This window comes from Stegastes partitus, unplaced genomic scaffold, assembly GCF_000690725.1.
Source record: "Stegastes partitus isolate 25-593 unplaced genomic scaffold, Stegastes_partitus-1.0.2 Scaffold3676, whole genome shotgun sequence".
Taxonomy (NCBI): domain Eukaryota; kingdom Metazoa; phylum Chordata; class Actinopteri; family Pomacentridae; genus Stegastes; species Stegastes partitus.
Window position 1 is genome coordinate 1 of NW_007581407.1, and position 19,864 is coordinate 19,864.

General features: G+C 41.9%; 1 protein-coding gene across 1 annotated transcript; it reads right to left on the reverse strand.

Moving 5' to 3' along the window:
* Positions 1-1,284: 1,284 nt before the first annotated feature.
* ass1 (argininosuccinate synthase 1) lies at positions 1,285-19,864 on the reverse strand (the record flags this gene model as incomplete). Its single annotated transcript, XM_008306500.1, has 11 exons — positions 19,769-19,864; positions 18,646-18,776; positions 17,627-17,695; positions 16,942-17,130; positions 13,714-13,770; positions 13,173-13,247; positions 12,068-12,138; positions 11,939-11,969; positions 6,606-6,696; positions 3,128-3,212; positions 1,285-1,349 (listed from the first exon to the last, which is right to left on the reverse strand). Coding segments are annotated over exons 2-11 (835 nt in total), but the record flags the coding sequence as incomplete, so codon positions are not given.

Here is a 19,864-nt window from a genome sequence, read left to right on the forward strand (position 1 = left end):
ACGAGTGGATTTTAAGACAATTTGCAGTTCGACATTTCTGTAAATTATTTCAGCTGACAAAAATAAACAAGTAAATACATTACAAATGCGTTTGATGACTATTTCCAGTGACACTGTTTTGGAGTTTGGCGGCGGTTTGACACGAGGCAGCCTGTTCATCAAGAGATGAGGCTGCAGCTCCAGTGAGGCCATCACCGGCACACAGGTCAGAGGCCCGACAGCGCTGTGACAGGTGGGAAATGTTTGTCGGGAACACGAGCTGTTGAATGCTTTGTAGCACAGTGACAACATTCTTGACAAACCATTTCAATCCCCCTCCGCCTCCGTGACCCCACGCAAATAAATATGACCCAACACAAATAAGTATGACATGTTCCCCCATTCGATCCCTCCCATCATCTATTGTGCTGGCACGACTGCCATTCCAGAGGAGACCAACATGTCCACTCAATGGTAGTTATTCAACCACTCGGGCACCTTGTGCTCCACCTCTTCCTATTGCTTCAGTGGAGGAAACAGCTTTGATCTTTTGTTCAGCCGAGGGGAGAGAAAAGTGGGCTTCCCATTTTCCAATTTCTACCTGCCAAGTTGCGCCACATCCACAGTCTGCTGGCCAGTCAATTTGCCAATCATAGCACATAGTGTCGTGGGGGAAGAGCGGCGCGTTTGTGTGTATGTGAGTGCGTCATACAAGGCCAGGACGGCACACCGGCTTTGTATATTTACTGCGACAACACATGTAGAGCGCTAACAAAGGAGCTTTTCAAGTTGCCTGTTGATGCCAAAGATAAAGAGACAAAAAACATCCCTGTGTGCAGATATGTGATCGACTGTGTATTTGTGTGTATCCACTGGAGCATGTGCACCTTTTTCTTATTCACAGTGTGTGTGTTTTCTGTATGTGTGTGCATGCATAAGTGAAAGGAAGTAACTTCAGTGTCTATGATTCCAGGTGAACCAGAGGAAAACATTTTCTCTTGAGGAGAGCGCATTTGCCATCCAGCCCACTTTTATGGAAGCAGAATAGGAAGTGTGACAAAAAAGCACTCATGTAAAATAACTGCAAATTGCATGAAAGCCCCGGCTACTGAAAGGCTTTTGAACGGATGCAAAATTAAAATATTGAGAGGGATTTCAGTGCAAGTGCAAACATATCCATCTCACTGCATTTACAGTGTATATGTTTGTTTGAGTACGTGAGGAAACCTGTCACGCTAATTCGGCACAAATGGGGAAAATGTCACAACCAAGACAGACGAAGCAAACAACAATTTTCAACTTTACCTCGGGACTTCATGCCGATGAAACGGTTCTCTACGATGTCAATCCGACCCACTCCGTGCTTTCCTCTAAGAGACAGAGACAGGTTCACTGGACACGCTTATACATTAATTTAACACTTTATTAGTTTAACCAACAACAGGAGGCGTCAACATTAAGAGCTCTATTGTTGTGGCAGCTCAACAACCAGCAGTCTGATCATTTCCTGACTTTCTAATACACTCTGCGTATCTGTGTGGTATTTTGGTGCCCAGTGAGGAACACTCAGCACACAGGTGGGAGGGGAGGGACGGACAGGTGAGAGTTCATTTAAATGGGGCAGCACAAAGCGACTTGTTGGTGGAAAATATTTGATAGACTTTGAATAGATGTCCAGGAACCTCATCTGTTTCTTGGACAATGTTACTCTGCTGTTACTCAGGTGACAATAGGATAATGCTTAAAATGTAAAGAAACTATTTTAGATATACATACATTAAATAGATGTGACTAAATCAGCATAAACATGTACCTCTATTGTGCTCATATCAAAATGCCAGCAGTGTCAGATTGCACTGATGTACAAATCACTATAAATGATTCTTACAGAACCTGCTGCTCGCGGTTACTTCATTCTGCATAAAAAGCTTCTCCTTTAGTTCATAAAAGCCCTGCAGCCTGCTCAAGGCAGTCGTTGATGTTGACATATGTTCATAAATCTGCAGCCTTTCCTGAGAATAGAGCGCAGTGCCATTACACAGGATATTTCACCGTGTTTACCTTAATAAATGACACGTACATGACAGCAGGCTGCTGTAAAGGTACCCCATTTAATGCTACACGCATCAAACTGATGCTTAATTCTGACCTGGTGTCAATCCTGTGTGTGTGTCAACGCCTCCTTTATAGCAAAACACTTTATTCTTCAAATGCATTAGAGTGCGAAAGCCGCCGTGACATATTTCATTGTGTGATGTGACCGCTTATGAAGTGAGATACAGTCGAAATGAAGCTGAAAAAACTTGGATTAAGGCAGATCAACCATACCTTTATCTAGATGTATGCATCAGTGTTTTGTAGTTTATTTCAAATATTGTACAAGATAAACAGAAACACACATGATGTAGCTCTGGTTACAGATTTTCAAGTGTGTGCTGCGATGCACCATTCAGACGACAAATTAAATTTCCTAGAGAAGCCTCTTTCCATCTGCTGTGCGGTTGTTTTCATGCATCACTGTGATTAGCATAGTTTTGCTGCACAATAAGACTGGCTGGGAGTGAATTTATTACACACAAAACAATATTAAAATACCCAAATAGTGACGAATACTTTTCATTAATAAAGTTTTCTGTAGAATCTCCAACAAACAAGCTCTTTCATTATTTATTTTCCCTTTATTGGAAAAGAAAAGCAGAAAAACGGTTTCAGATTTCCCTAACAATTTACTCAATGCATAGTTTGTGTCATTTCACGACAAATTACGCATGTTGTAAAGAAGCAGCACTGACTGAAACAAAATGCTCAACATCATGCTCAAAACTAAAAAGCGGTCGAGGAAAATAGATTCTTCTGTGGTATCGGCAGGTTCACCTTTAGGACTTTTCATTTATTTTGACAGTTGGAAAGCAGAGAGGGAAGCAAGAGTGGAGGACGACACAGGAGTAAAAAACTGGCGGTATGCGATCCCTGGCCAACAGCGACAAACACTCATCATTCCAGAGGTGGTGAACTTAACCACTGCTCTACCTCTGGGGACACTTACACACTGATTCTGATAGAAAGACTTACTTTCACTGGATTTATCACATCTAACAAGACACATGTGTAAGGTGCCTTTTTTTGAAATAAAGAGAAAAATGCTTACCCAATCTCATTGAGGTATGAGAAGATATCCAGTGCAGAGTCTTTGGATTTGCCTTCCTTCACATTGATCACCTTCACAGGCACTCCTAAAGGAATAAAGTGCTGATTAATAAATCCATGTCCACCAACATTATAACACAATAAGTGGTAATTCATATGACTTATAATGTATTTGGTAAAATCTAATTGCAATAAAATAAAGCAACGTCACAATCTACTTTGCATTTTTATGTTTGAGATTCAAAAAACTAAACAGCAACATTCTCTTTTCACAAGAGAGGCATGCTAACCATTTTTGAAATTAACTAAAATAATTTTTACAACAACATTTGAATTTCCCTTCTGGGATGAATAAAGTATTTTTCATTTCATTCATTTCATTTCATGAGGAAAGCCGAAAGCAAATGAAGTGAATTCAATCACTCTTCATCTTCTCTACTTGTCCTAAAACCTATTACAGCGAAAAGTGACGGGTGATTTTTACCAAGATCAGAGAAATAATCAACACATAGCACACAAAACAAACACTATAAGAATGTAATTTTTGTGCGGCCTAGTTAATCAATAACAACAAACAACTACAAAAACTAACAAAAAGATTCATTTCAACTGATTGAACTGGCGACAAAAACAGCAAAGAGTTGATCAAATCTGCTGACAAGCGCTCATTATCTTAGTCAGTCAAATCAATAGTCGTCAACTAAAAGTGAAAACCTCCACAAAAGGAGATGGTGAGAAGGGCTAATAAATTCAAAGGCTCTGCTGATTTGAAAGCTGTGAAATCGTGGGCAGGCCTTTACCTAATTCAATTACACACGCAGCTTTGTTACCCAAACTCTCTTTAACGCTTAGATTTCTTTTTTTTTTTTTGTTGCGCCACTCAGTGCTTGTGTGTTCATGCGCATGTGCAGGAGACAAAACCACCTGCAGATCCATCACCGCCCGGCTTCCTACCGTCTATCTTTAACATACGGAGAATTTCTCTTTAAAAAGACACCCACGCTCGCTCCGCACGCTTCCTCCGCCGAGCCACTTAAACCAAGTGCACATCAATCACTGTCACAGACCTGCTTATTCATGGCCTTCAATGAGGAACACGGGCCAAAGGTGGAGGCGAGGAAACAAACAGAGACACGGGTGAAAAGGAGCGCGAGCGAGAAGGGAATATAACCTTTCTAAAAGACTACACAAGAAGGAAATGAGAAGAAATCTGCTGCACTCTCCGTCCCCTCCAGTGTCGAGCTCTACACACACTTAAGCATGCTTGCAGTTGTCAGTCAAGCAGCTTTGAAGAGAAGAGCAGCACTTCTGGTCGCCTTTCAGCCAGCATTTACAAAGCCTTAATAGGAATGACATGTGAGGGACTTGACAAATTTTTTTAGACAAGGGCTTTGTTGACGCTCCATTCTCATATCGCGGGAATCACGGCGGCTCCCATGGAAAAAAAAAAAAGTACCTCCCAGAGCAGGAGAGGGCAGTATGGATGGTGCATTCTTAAAACCGCGCCCCCTCCCAGATATCTAATAATTAGATTAAAAGTTCAAATAAATTAACTGAGTGTCTGAACGTGGGAGTGTAGGGGCTGGCCTTTCGTCCCTGCGCTCTCTTTCTCCTCGCTCTCTCCGTGTTGCGGGTTCCATCATTCACTAAAGGGCTCTTTTTCTACTCATGATCCTTTTCTTCAGTTTTTTGCACCCTAACAGTGCAGACAATGGGAGCGCAGACACAGTTGTAGGAAAAATTACTGCTTTACATTTTTCCTCTCTGTCTCTTTTTCCTCCTCACTTCTTTGGCATGAAAGGAGGGAGGGATGATTTTTTTTTTTTTTCCTTAAAAAAAAAAAAAAAAGAAAAAGGGAGAGGAATGGGGAATGGAGCGTTTGACGGGGGAAAAGGTTCCTGTCGTTAAATATTCTTTTTTAATCAGTGAGAAAACTTTGGTGAGAAAGGCAGGGATGAAAAGGTGGGAGGGGGAATGAAATGAAACATTCTTGTGCTGATCTTGTGCTCAGAGGGAGGAGTAGGCTTGGGCCTTTGTGTGGACAACTAAAACAGCTTTTGTCATAGGGCGCTCAATAAAGGCACTGAGAATATGTGTGAAAATGGAGCGCAGGGCCGCAAAGAACCCGCGAAACCAGACTGGGCTTTACTAGTGCATCACTGTTTTTACAAAAGCACATCTCATCCCCTGACACCAACCAACTTGTTTCACAGTTAAACATTTCTTTGGGAAACTGGTAAAGTGAGATCTGTTTTGTTGCACATCTTTACTGACGAGTAAATGCCATTTTAATTTGCACTTTTTAAAAAAAAAAGCACTTTTGGCATCTTTAGTGACTGCAAGTATTCCCACCAAGTCTTCTGAACTCCCCTTAAATTACATTTACAGCCCATAAAGCTCAGAGAATCCAGTGTCTCTGATCTGATTGATGTTCTTGTACTTGAGCCTCCACCAGTGACCGGTTCTGAAGGGACATCTGTGCCATTTGCCTCAGGCCTGGATGTTTCTTGCCATTTTCTCTTTGCACAAACATGTGACACTTTCTACTATTCAGTCTGGCCATCGTGGCAATATATCTAATGAGCGTTCCTCTGGCCCCTCGGGGCTCGGTGTATTAGCTGGAGTTAATGCTTCCGGCCTGTGCGTTTGCCCCCGGGCCAAACATGGCAGCTTTGGACCAAGTAATGCTGTGATGGGGTTTAGGATAAATCTGGGTGGTCAGAAGCGGTGATAAAGTGCAGCCGGGTCAGCCTCAGAGCTGTAGCCCTGCGGCTATAACCCTCACTGTTAAGTAATAGGAAGGACTGGAGTGGGCAGTGAGTAAAGATGGACAACAACACTCACTGATGAATTATACAAGCTCAGAACTGATATCACATGAGTGTATATGCAACAAAATGCAATTTGATGAATGAAATTTCTGTTTAAGCCCTAAAATCTTGAGACAAGTTGGAGGCGACCAAACAGCTGAATACAACAACAACAACAAAGGTATAAATGTCATCAGCAGTGAGGCCTCATATCGATTCCTGGTCAACTAAACCTGTCATTCCTTTGCTCTTTTTTCTCACATTTCCTACTGATCTACACTAGGATTTATGAATCAAAGCAAAAAATAAAAAAACGTATATATATCTTGACATGATTGAAGCTTAAATGCAAAAGATTTACAAATTTCAACAAAATCCATTTCAAATAATTCACATTTCAAGTGGAAATGAATTGCTGATTATTGAATCTGTTGTATATCATGTGCACATAATGAAATTTGACAGATTAAAAAAAAAAAAATCTAATGTGTAACGTCAAATGAATGTCAATTCTAAAACTACATGGCAAGTATTTTAAAAATTTTTTGATAACTTACATGTTTTTACATCTATATCAATCATTAGGCTTTAGAAGTTGTGAGCTTAAAGACAAACACTGAATCAGAAAGGAATCAGGAAGCAACACATGACGCTACACGGCACACGAACCGTTTTTGAACTCTATCTCCAGCACGTCCGGTTCGTTGGGAGAATCTTCTGGATTCTTGGTCATCAGGTACAGGTCAGCAGGGGCATGGCTCTGCAAGACACACAAAAATCACACACTCACTGTCGCTATTTTGAACACTTTATTCCCCCTCCATGAATAACTACGACCTTCTGAGACCTCATCAAAGAAAGGAAAAGTGGGGACTATTGTGTGAGGTGATAACGGACAGCTCCAGACGTGGCTGGCAGAAGAACGGAGAGAATGATGCGTGAAAAAGAAAGAAACCTGAAAACAACATCAGGAGTTGAGTGAAGACAAAAAAAAGAAAAGAAAAAAAATCAATGTTCCATTTTTCTCCTCTATTTGGTTTCATTTTCTCCGTGTGGCCCTTCACCGCAGGGGAAGGCGGCGAAAAGCAGGACGCAGTGAGAAAGAGAGGAAAAGGGCAAAAGAAAGAAATGACTCACATCCCGGAGAATGGTGAACACTTGACAAGTCAAAAAAAAAACAAAAAAACACCTAAGATACCAAGACAGAACCTATTTGAGCAACAGTAAGTCCTCAATAATATTCTGCCTGTCTGTGAAAATCTCACATCGGCCGACTCCATCAAGTGTCTGCGCTTCTCTGGCTGGATTCTTATTTTCCAGTTTTCCAGCTTTGATTTTCTGACTGACGTTTCCCTTCTGATTTATTTTCAAATGAAGAATTTTCCTAAATGGGCATCGCACAACAAAGCTTTCGAGTCCACACCCTAAATTCGCTAAAGTTGTCCTGAGTGACAGACATTTGTCGTTTTTTTCCAGTTGGCGGGAGCCGGGAGCGATTTCAGTAAGTCATGGTTGGGGACCTAAAAGAGCGTGGCAGTCCTGACGTGTCCGCCCAGCGATGTGCCCCTCCAACAATTACACAGCATTAGGCCAAGACGATGGCCAATGTCTCCTGAGCTGAGGCAAATTGCAGGGGGACTATGCAAAATAACTACTGGGTGCATTTAAATGGAAAGCTTTACCAGACTCTAAATCATCATACAATAACTAATCGGCATCCGCTTGCCGCCTGTCAGTGAGGAGAAAACGAGCAGCGCAATCACTTTCCTTCCTTTTAACTAAACACCAAAATTGACTGGGAAGGCGCCCGACTCCCTCTCCTTTATTTTCTGCCTCAGTGCCCTGAAAGATGCCAAATGAGAGCGAACAGGAGAGGGACAAAATGACTACCCTAAAAAGCCTTTTGATGCTTACTCTTTGAGGTTGGAGGGGGGGGGGGGAGAAGACGGAATGAATTTTTTGGCTGTCTTTTCAACCTTCAAATAAAAACAGAGTGCAGAACATAAGAGCCATTAGCTGAAACAATATTTATAGGTGGCAGGTTGTGAACTTCCAGGAAAACTATAAAACTACTTGCCTTTATAGTTTTTATTTTTACAGATTAGATTGAAATTAAGCTAACTTTCTGAGCTTAAAATAATCATTTTGCTCCCTGTATGAGCATTGAGCGTGCTGTGGCTTAAAGAAAAGGCCCCAATTGTTGATTAAAGACACTTTTTAAACATTTATTTTAAAAAATAAATTGGTAACGCATGCATGCTGCAACAATGGAAGCTCAAAGTTATTGGCTACTGGACACAAAGGGGGGAAAAAGGGAAATGTAAGGGAATAAGGTTGTTTCCAGTGAGCGAGAGATCAATGCATTTCAATTCAAACCCCCTGCAGGTGGACCTGTCCCAAAGCCGTGGCCCTGAAAGAGAGGAAAAGGTAGAGATAGAGAAGGCGGGGGGGCCAGGGCGTATTGGTGGGAAATGGGGCGTGAAGCGCACCATCATGTAGCACAGAGCAGCTCCTTTGGCAGTCTTTGCTTCTGCGATATTGTTGTGCTAAACGTGGCCCATACAGCAAAGAAGGAGGCTGACGCATGAACTTAAAGCAAGTAAATTTCTATCTTTCCACTTATTAGTTGCCTCATTGGTTTTCAATCAAAGCCGGAGGGGCCAAAAGACGTGGAGGTGGCAGAAGGGAGACGGGAGGGGAGGAGGAGGAGGAGGAGGAGGAGAAAGGAGAGTTGAACAGAAGAGGATGGTAAAAACATCTTTGGCGCAGCGGTTTGGAAATGATGCTTAAATCACCACGTTTCAAGTCGTGTCCCTCTCTTTAAAATGCAAACATGGCAAATTGAGCCAAGTATAAAACAATACGCACGTGATGTGATGGAGAGATATTTATATTCTTAACACCCAGGATGTTTTGGTTAATGTTAGACCCTCAGCTGAATTTAATGAGGGCAACGGGCAGTTCTCCATGAAGCTAGAGTTGCGGTGATGCTGAGGTGGACACGGTGAGCACTCGCTAAGTACCACAGGTCAGGCTAATCAGACCCGAGGGCAGCGAGGGCACACGATAAACGCTGACCTCTTTGCTTCAAAGCACACATTCACATGTATACATACACCTACAAGGCCACTTCCTAACCCTACAGGCAGCCTTCCGACCATCCATCTTCTCTAGCAGGCCGTGTGACCAGCAGCAAACAAGTTTTCATTTCCTCTAGGTGAGCAGAGGTTTGCCGTTTCGCTCCTTTAGCCCTGGTCAACGTGAGCAGTGGCCCGTCGGCTCCCTGATCAAAGAACAAAGCGGGCCCGGGGAAACTCACTGACAGAGGCTGTAATTAAGACTGAGGTGATGTTTTAATGACTCAGGACGAGTGTCGGGCTGCCTCAGGGTGGGCTCTGACTGCTCATGTGTGGACGGACAAAGAGCGGAGAGAGTGAGGAAACTGGAGGATGTGGAGGCATCCAACAATTGGCATATTGTTGATCACGTTTAAAGAATGCTACAATAACGGAAATTCTAGATAGTAATAAAAAAAAACGACCAGTTAATGCCAACTAGTGGTTGATCTTAGGACCGAATATGACATTTTACATCACATCTCTACTCCGCATTGTTTTATAGGACAACTTGGGAAACTTAACTGAGCAAGGTTTATTGATTTTATTGTTTTTGTCTAAAGAAAATGATCAAAATCTTGCTATGTTGCAGTTATTAGCCAAAAAGAAGCAGAAATCTGACAAGTATGGCCTTTTCGATGTCTAATATCTTTGAATGAAAAGTATGGAAAGGTTCACAATTTGCATTAACTGCAACCTAAAATTGAACAGAATCTATAAGAGATAAGATAATTATTTCAGTTTATAACAAGCAAAAAGTGAAGGCAGTTATCAGTTGCATGCTAATAGTACTAAATGTAACTGGATAAACATGTCAACAGCTAGCTGAAGTGACCCAGAGTGCATATCTTCACATAGGTTAACGCTCCCAGATGGAAATGAGTAAATAAAAAAGGTCCCCGGGCCATTGTGGTATGGGCTACATGGTCTGGGGTTATCAGGAAGGATATAGTGTTAATCACAGAGTAACCTGAACTCTGCCGACTCTTATCTACAGCAGAACATATGAGCGACCATTTGGACGTTTCCTAATCTGACGGTGTTGAGCAGAGAGGGACCATTGTGTCACAGGTGGGGGGATTCGGGGTGTTTGAATAGTTGAGGTCCGGCCTCAGCCTCCAGGGCTGTAACTGGAGGAGAGAGAGAGGCCGATACACAGAGGAGATACTTAGAACAAGGTGGCTTCTATCAGATGACCTTCGAGCTGGATCAGAATCTGACATGTCAGCTTGAGCATGTGGGGGATAAAATGACTTTGTTGGTTATTTTTGGGGTAAAATTGCATTTGTATTCACTTACTGGTTCAAAAAAAAGCATTTAAATTAGCGTTAAATATAAAAATTCTACTTTGATCTTATTGTTGAGACGTAAACTCTGACCTTCATTAACAAACAAACTTGGAAAAAGTCCAATTGCCAGACGGGTTCAGAAGTTGTGGCTACTGAAAATTACTAAATTATTACAGCTCTTTCAGAGTTCAAAACATCATTTTGTTCCCGGGGTAATGTATTCAAATCCTTTTACCACTTTAGATCTCTGAACCATAAATATTTCATTGTATTTCATGCCATTAATTGATTCAATATTGGAGTAAATGGTCCGACACAAAACCCCCTGAATGAAATCAGTTACACAATACTAACATGATGCATCGCTATGCTATTGAGCTGGTTCATCTCATTCTTTTCAAAACATTTCTCCGCAGGACGACCACTAAAGAGGCAGCGGAGGGGTGGGAAAGGGACAGAGAAAGAGAGTGAGAGATAGAGGTCTGTGAGTTACAGTGGCCCTGCCCCTGCATCTCCACTCCAGCAGCGCGGGACCCCTCGCCTCCATGTGACACCCCGTGCTTTGGGGACTCATCTGTCTGGCGCACTGTCTTTGTACTTTACTGTTACTGGTGACATTTTGGTGTCACGGTGTCATGATGAAATGGCTCCCCTCCCACGTCGCAGCCTGCGGCGGCGCAACCAGTGGAACAATGAGGTCCCGAGGAGTTGGGGCTGGAACTCAGGAGGCCCCAGCTGGGTGCAACGCCCTAACCCTTCCCCCTCCCAGGCTCCCATGAAATCGGGAATTAGTCGAAGCGTTGCTGACGACAAGTCAGTGTCTGTGTGTCCCAGGCTCTTCCCAGGGCCCGGCGAAGACCCGGGGTGAAGAGAGACACAGACACAGACACAGCAACCAAGGGATGGGAGCTGTGGGGGTCACTGGGGGCAACCTGTATGTACCGCCTTGACCTCCGACCCCAGCAGAGATCAAACTCTTGTCTCAGCCGTGGCACTGTGAGAGAGTGAGGCGTGTTGTGTCGGATGGAGCTGGCACGGTCAGCAGAACGGAGAGTGGGCTCGCTGCTGTGTCACTCCGAGTGTGTGATGCATTTAACTGTACAAGAAGTCGAATGTTTGTCTGTTCGCAGCAAACACAGTGTGTGCTTGAGAGGAGATGATTTACTGTAGTCAACTGTATAACACCTTTCCTTATTGGTGGCCGAAGCGAGCCAACTTTGTCAGACATTTTAAGAACAGGTACAGATGTGAAGATGGCATCGACTTCGAGATGTTCATGCGATATGTCATACATATTGAGATGCACTCTCAGATGTACATTTGTTTTTACCTGTACAAACTGTTGTCCCCTGACTAACTTCTATTTTTGACATGTTCTGGAAGAGTGCTGCCAGTAATTAAGCTTATAAATAAATCCCCATGACAACCAGCACCGTCAGTGAACATGTAATTGTACAAAGCAAATTAAGACAAGTGTTTCAGACCAGTAACTTTCTTGGTATTTAACCTGTGCCATTTTATAAAAGGATGACGAAGGGGCAGCATTGACAACCGCTGGAATGATGACACTTTCTTTGATGTGACATTGAAAACTTACCTTGGGATTCTCCAGGATGCCAGACTCGTAGCTGTACAGGAAGATAAATTAGAGAATTACATTGTTTATTTCTGACCGAAAAGACTACGATTCTGAAATTAAAAGTGAAGAAGATGCAGCCGTACCCACCTGATGTGCATGAGATTGGCGTCCATGCTCCAAGGTGCGCGAGGCGTGACGGGCACTGGGATGCCATGTTTCTACAGTTTGACAGAGACAGCGGTTGTTATTTTACACACTTTCAGTTTGAAAGTTAACTGCAACAGGCTTTCACTGAGAGTTATACTTGCCTGCTGAGAAAGTTCTCAATGCAAGAAAGCAGGACAACTATGTCAAGCAGCTGGTTTTTGGCGTGCTGTGTGACCAAAATATGTCTTTTTCTCCACACTGCTTTTGTCTTCATGATTCCGCAAAGAAAATGGTAAAAACAACCAACAAACAAAGACATTTTGGTATGTTTGAGGGAAAAGTTTCCAACTTGGTGTTTTAAGATTGCATGATTTCACAAGTACACCCCAAAACCAGTGAGTGAGAGGTGTTGACTAAATCATGACCACCCTCTAGTGGGAACAACTGGTCAGGACCACCGTCAGATGGGACCATGTGGGAAAAAAAAAAACAACAGACAGCCAGAGAATGTGTGTGTGGTCTGAGTGCTTTAATCGGACACTGGCTGATGTGAGTGTATTAATGAGTGTGAAATTACACTACAAACAGAAAGCAGAGATGTAATATTAAACAGAATTGTATTTCTTTATTATAAACATATAATAAAGATACAAATATTGGTAAAGGGATTCCTGGTTTTGTTGAAAATATGTTGAGGTTTTGTCAAGACATATGGCTAAGTTAGCTGTTTATTGATCCCAAGGGGGAAAATCAGGTGTTTCAGCAGCGCAAAAGTAAGAAAGAATAAAAAATATTTTCAAAAATAAATGAATCTACATCCATTTATGGCTAAATGTAGATACAAAATAAGTACATAAATGCATTCAGTGACTGGGAGAAAGCACTTTAAGTTCTGCAGTATGCCTAATTTTCAGATTGTATACTTAAACAAACTTAAATGTTTATCAGTGACAAATGTGAACATCATCATTCCTTTAAAGGCAGAACTTTTTCCACTGGCAGCTTTAGATAGCAGTGTCTGCTAATATACTGCCCACTGTATGGTGAATCAGCATTTTCAAATAGCTGACAGACTCATCAGAAATTCAAGTAAACAAAATGTCACCTGTGCATATTCCATCAAGTCAGTTCTCCCCCGGAAGCGGTTGTAAAACTCAGGGATCCTCCACGGTGCGATGATCTGAACAACACAAACCACAGAGGAAGAGATTTGTTCTGGCCGCACAAGCATTATTGTACAGTAAGGATGCATAACAATACAAACATCTCCATCGTTATTGGGAAATATGGGCATCAACCTAAAATGACAAATTAACACTGTCAGGCTGAAGTTTTCAGTTTGGTTTGAAAATATTACATAAAAATAAATATTTTACGTTTACACTGGAGTAGTTTTCTTATTTTGCCCAGGAAAAGTGTACATTTGAAATGCATTTCATTTTGTATTTACATTTGCCAGCAGCCATCATGATAAGAGCAGGCACAGCACATAGAAAAACATATTGCATGTGCACATATTTGTATCGTCACCAGCAACTGGCTAAAATAAGTTGGAAAATATCTTTATATCTGATATCGGCAAAAACTGTATAATGTGCATCCCTATTTCACTGCATGCTTTCAAAACAATGAACCAGTAAACTCACCTTGACCTCAGGGTAGAGCGCGTAGCACGTGAGCTCAAAGCGTATCTGGTCATTTCCCTGAAAAGTACAAACAGTTCAGCTCAACATTGAACAATTTAAAATCAGTGACATTAACTGAAAGTACGGACAAGAAGGCTGCAGCGAACAATTATTTTATTTATTCATTTTATATTATCTATATTTACTCAATAAAGGGTCAGAAAACTATGAAAAGCCTCACTTGCTATTTCCAAAAGGTGATATATTGAAATAACCAGTTTTGTGCAACCAAAACATCTCCAAAGCTCTACCAAAGAAAGCTTTATAAAAATGGCTTCAATCGCTTAAAATAGCAGCAGATTACTTGGCTGTCGAACGATTGAGGTAATTCTTGCCAAACTATTCAGCTGTTGCATTTAGTGATGGTTAAGCAGCAATGTTTGCATGTTTTGCTTTACATGCCTGAATGGTTGCTCCTGTTGTTTTTTGTACTCCATCTGTGTTTCTACTACAAACAGCTGGAGGGGAGCTGCATTTTCATTTACAATTCCACTCATAAACAAACTGTCCAAAAAGATGGACAATTAACTTCATGGTGTGGTGTCTGTCTCCATCTACAGGGGAAATATGGACACAGCATCTCAACCAATGAGAAGGCAGTCTCTTTGAAGCGGGAATAAAACTGCATATTAAATTCATTATTTTAAAATATCTGATTATTTTGAATGTAACCACATTGAATGTGAGTGTTTTAATTGAATTGTAAATGCAATGTAGCTAAAGCAGCTATGTGAATGAAGTGACACTGATGTTATGATCCTACACAGAAATATCAGCCAACTCTTCAGCTCCACTCGGCTGAGTTTTATTATGAGTTTCAGCTCCTTGTTGAGCGATGCAGCACACAACTTCATGGTTTTATTTTACGCTCAGGGTCTCACTGCTCACATCACTGCAGCAGACACCAGTTTCCACTGTATATACTTCTCTCAGGAGTTGATGGGAGACCAAAAACAGAGCAAATATTGGACTCACAGTCATCAGATAGACACAAACACAACTCAAAACTAGTGTTCATGTTCCTCTGTTGCAGTGGATGCATAAATACGTGACTGTTTAATATCAAAATAATCTTAAAGGGGGATATGTCACTGCTGTCAGCACAAATTGTTTACAGTATGCCCCAAAAGTCTGTTTATTGTACATTTAAACTATGAGCAATTCGCTTAAATAACAAATCTGATTTCACTGCAGGCAAATCTGATTTGTTTCTAAAACAACATCATCAGGACAGACTGTCAGCACTGCTATCTGCAAGTAATTAGATTGGATTTGTATGTCAGGACATCACCAGCCTATCAACACGGGTTGCTCTGGAAACAACAAAGGCATCAGTGACCACATAGTTGCCTTCCATTGAAGCAGACAATGTATTTTGGCGTCTGTCCACAGACTGTTGTTTTCATGTTGTCTTCCACAGCGATATGACAGCAGCAGCACGGACTCTGCTTAGAACTTGCACCTGTGTGTTGAATCGCACTGCGGGTGTCGTAAAACACACTGAAATCCAATTAAAGCATCCAGAACATCTGGACTGAGACACATCTGTGGAGCTCTGATTGGAATTCCATCATCACCTCCACGTGTTGTGTGGATCAGATTTGCAACAAAAAAAATAAATAAATCACATTTTATCTGTTTTTGTGCTGTCCAGATTTTTAAAAAATAAATCTGGATACAATCTGAATTCACAAAAAAAGAAGAAAGGACTTGGGCTCTTAGTCCAAACAAGGTCTGAAAGCTGAGGTAGGAAGTATGTTTTTGGCATCATTGGGCAGAAATTTCACTAACTTTTAAATATATTGTGATTCAAGTGATCTAAGAGGAAACTAGACCTCTGCACCTTCTCTTGGCTATGTTTTAGCCAATCAAAGATGTTTTGCACCTAAGAGGAACAAAATGTGCAGTGAGAGTAGGACATAGTGGACAAATGGGTCACTTTTTGTTTCACTGTAGCACACATGAAAACATCAGCGGAACGTTCTTAACAAGAACAGCTTGACTCACTGTCCAAGAACACAAAAAAATTAAACACAATGTCGAATGTTTGCACCATAGATGCAGCAAAGTATGTCAGAGCAGGTCACAGTCTGAGGGACAACCTGCTCAACCACACATGACGGCTGTAGTCAGTCTCCTCACAGCTCACTCTGCCTTTCTAGTTCATGTATAACAGGGGTCTCGAACTCCGGTCCTCGAGGGCCGCAATCCTGCAAGTTTTAGATGTTTCCTTCTTCCAGCACACCTGATTCACATGATCAGGAACGTTATCAGGCTTCTGCAGAGCTGATCATTTGAATCAGGTGTGTTGGAAGAAGGAAACATCTAAAACTTGCAGGATTGCGGCCCTCGAGGACTGGAGTTTGAGATCCCTGATGTATAAGGTAATTTAACCCCCGTTTTTTTTCCCCTTGATAAATAATACTTTGCTCAGGAATAAACAAATAAATGTCATATTGTCCTTGATACTTTAAGAATATTGATTCCTGGTGAATCTAATTCATGTGCTCATCTGGCAGGAGGCATTACATTTTGTTGCATAGACACATGCAACAACAATAAAGGCATGTAATGAAACGGCAATGTGAGCCTACAGGACAAAAAAAACATCACGAGAGTTTGTGTCGTATTCAGGCAGTTAATTTTTCACTTATGCCCACTCATGCTCATCAGACAGGCATCCGGCAGGGTGTCAAAGTGCAAAAGCACATTTAAATTTTAATCTGAGGTGCAGGGATTCATTTGATTTAGCTGCTGATTCATGCAGTGTCACGAAATCTTGACACGACAGGAAACTTTTTTAAATTGAATTGATGACTGAATAGAAGAAAATTACAGCTTTTCAAGAGTTGCTTTTTTTTTTTTCTTTAAATCTCCTGTTAAAGTTTGATTTAGGAAAGTTAATATTCAAACACGTGGCCTAAATTCGAGAGTTTGACTAGTGACCTAGTTTACTAGTTTGTGTTTAGAAAAGGCAGATCAGGATTTCCAAGTGGATCAGTCACAGGGCTTAGAATGTCTAGGGCTTCAGTTTTATGTCACATCCCTGACCTCTGGGTTTCTGTCCCAGCTTTAGAATAAAGAAAAATGTCAACAATTTCATTTCATAGGTGCTGGGATTCAGTGACATTAGCAGATTTTTGACATTGTTTTCCCACTGGGTGTCCTCCTGTCTTTTATCTGATTTACCTTTCCAGTGGCGCCATGCGACACAAACTGAGCACCCTCCCTGCGGGCGATCTCCACCTGACGGCGGGCGATGCAGGGCCGCGCTACCGCCGTGCCCAGCAGGTACCGGTCCTCATAGACAGCGTTGGCCTGAACCGCAGGCCAGATGAAGTCCTCCACAAACTGTGAGCGCAGGTCTTCAATGAAAACCTGCAAAAGGAACAAGAAGAGGGCTTTGTGTTCCACATTTGATTCATTTCATCCCTGTGAGAAATAGTTTTTGATTTCCAATATATTTCCCTTCTAGAAAAAAAGACATAACTGTTCACCACAAAAGGGCTTTGTGAGATGAATAAAGGGAACATTTCTCACTCAAGAGAAAACAGAAAAAAAAAAAAAGACTATTGACTTTGGTTCATTACTGTATGCTATGACACTGGAAATTTGCTTTCGGGCAGAGTTCTATCATCATTATGCCACAGCAATGGAGAACACTAATGTATGAGTGTATCCAGCTGCTCGGGGGAAGCTCTGACATCCAACATTTGACAGTCAGCTGGCAGAAAGCACCACATTCATGAGCTGTGATTCTGGGAAATCAAACCCTGAACACAAATCAAGGGCAAATATGAATATAGATATGAATTTTAAAGCATTTTAGTGCAATGTCTCATCCAAAGCAACAGCACATTTCATCGTCTCTCACCTTCTTGGCACCGAGGCTTTCTGCCTTTTTCTGAGCTGCTTCAAAATCTTCATCTTGTCCGATGTTGGCCTGGATAGACAGAGGTCCAACGTAAAATTTACAACAGACATCAACATGATGAAAAACCAACACTAGGCTTGCTGACTTCTGTGAGAATAAATGCATCAACACACAGGCACATGCCAGCGCAAGAGTTAATTCAGAAAATCCACCATCTTGTCATTCAGATCACGTCTGTGCAGGAGATGTAAGAACCTCGTCACAGCTCAAATCAAGCACGAGCACCACTTCAGGGCATGGAGAGGCTGTCTGATCTCCTGAGCCGAGCAGGGGAACATTTTTTCGAAAAAATTGATCTAGTAAACACGACTGGCATATCTGCAGCGCAAATACTGAAGAATGCCTCTGGTGTTTTGGCAGATGACTATTATAATCTCTGTATTTTTTCTGATCATACATTTACAGTAGATTGTGGAAAAGTCATATTGTTATGTAACCCACTGCACTGATGCCCTTGAACACCTAACAGTGGAAACACTGCTAAATATTATTCCCCACACATATCAGCACACTACTGATTGCCTTTTTGGTGCCGTGTACTCTTTCTTATTTTGGAATTTCATGAACCATTGCATTGGATCAGAGCAAAAACCAAAATAGATTTGGAGGACTGCACCTCTTGCGCCATAGCAGTGAACTCTAGACCATCACCCATCCCCCCACACTGACCCACAAAACCACTGAATGAAGTTGAACAAGAAAATCTGCCTGCTGTGCACTTCTGACTGGCCCCGGGGTAAAAAGTAAATCCAGGCAGATTTGCGCTGGCATTATGAAGCCAAATCCCACGGTTGCCAGACAACCAGTACTGTTGCTCTGACAGGTTTTTATAGGGGCAGACGACTCGCACATGACAAGCAACAACAAGTTCACCCCAACAAACGTGCTTAAGCAGCCGGTTCAGACAAGTGAAAGCCACCTGTCGAGCTGCTGCGAGCACACTTGTCCTGCAACCTCACCAAGTATGTGATGACGTCGTAGCCCTGCTCCTTGAGCCACACCAGGATACAGGACGTGTCCAGTCCGCCGCTGTAGGCCAGAACCACCGTACCTTTAGACATGATGCGGGCTTTCTCAGCAGACGGGGAAGCTGTGAAGAGGCACAGAGTCAGTTACATCACCTGGAGAGGAAATGCCAATATATAACCCCACTTTATTTGTAATATCAAATCGACTTGGGCCAGAAAAAACTGCTTCTTTGACCTAAAAGCAGGTGCTGGAATGAAATTTATTGGCACTTTTTGATAATCTATTGACTGTTTGAGTGATGCACAGTGGATTAACTTCACTCAAGTTCACTTATTTGAGCTACTTCAGTATTAAACAGACAAAACAAACAACTGAAGGATGCATAGTTTAACCAATAAGGCAAATGCAAGCAAAATAGATGCAATTTTATAGCTCCAGAAAGAGCTTCACATCTCATTCCTCACTTTATTTCCTCTTTAGACGCCACCTGTGTTCAATTATCCAACTTTTTCCATCCCAGCACACATTCTAACAGCACCCCACTGTCATCTCAATTAATTTGCCAGCTCATTTTCGTTCATTCTTGGCAACAACAAGCTCGTCATTGTTTCCTCCAGCTGGAAGTAAAAGTCAGAAGGTGCGAGCATGAGGATGAAGGAGGATGATGACATCTCCACGGGCGTTTTCTTCACATCCCTCCAAACCACCAGCCTGTTGCAGAGAAATGTGCTCCCTCACCGTCTCACACTCACAGGGAACGAACAAAAAAACGACTTAAATTCACTTTAAAGCAACACTAAAGCCTCTTTGGCGGCACAGTGGTAACAGATAATGATGTTTGACTGGAGCAGCGTGAACGTACAAACCTTTAGCTTCCTCCGGTAGCGCCTTGAACCTGAGCTAACGTAAGCTAGCACAATTTGTGCTAATTAACGACAACAACACACAAACACTGTCGGGTTTTTTTTTCTAAATTAACTTAGCTTTTTTAACGTATTTTCCGACTACAAATACCACCTGGAGGTTTAATTAAACCGACAAACTAACGCTGTAACTGCGGGATTTTTTTTTTAAAACCTAAAATATAAGGACATTAAAGCAAGTTGTACTCACAGAAGAGAGGTTTCCTGTTAAATAACCGGATAGAAAGCTGCTGTCCTTCGCTGAGGGATGAATGAAGCAGCAGCAGCAGTGTGTCTTATACCGCTG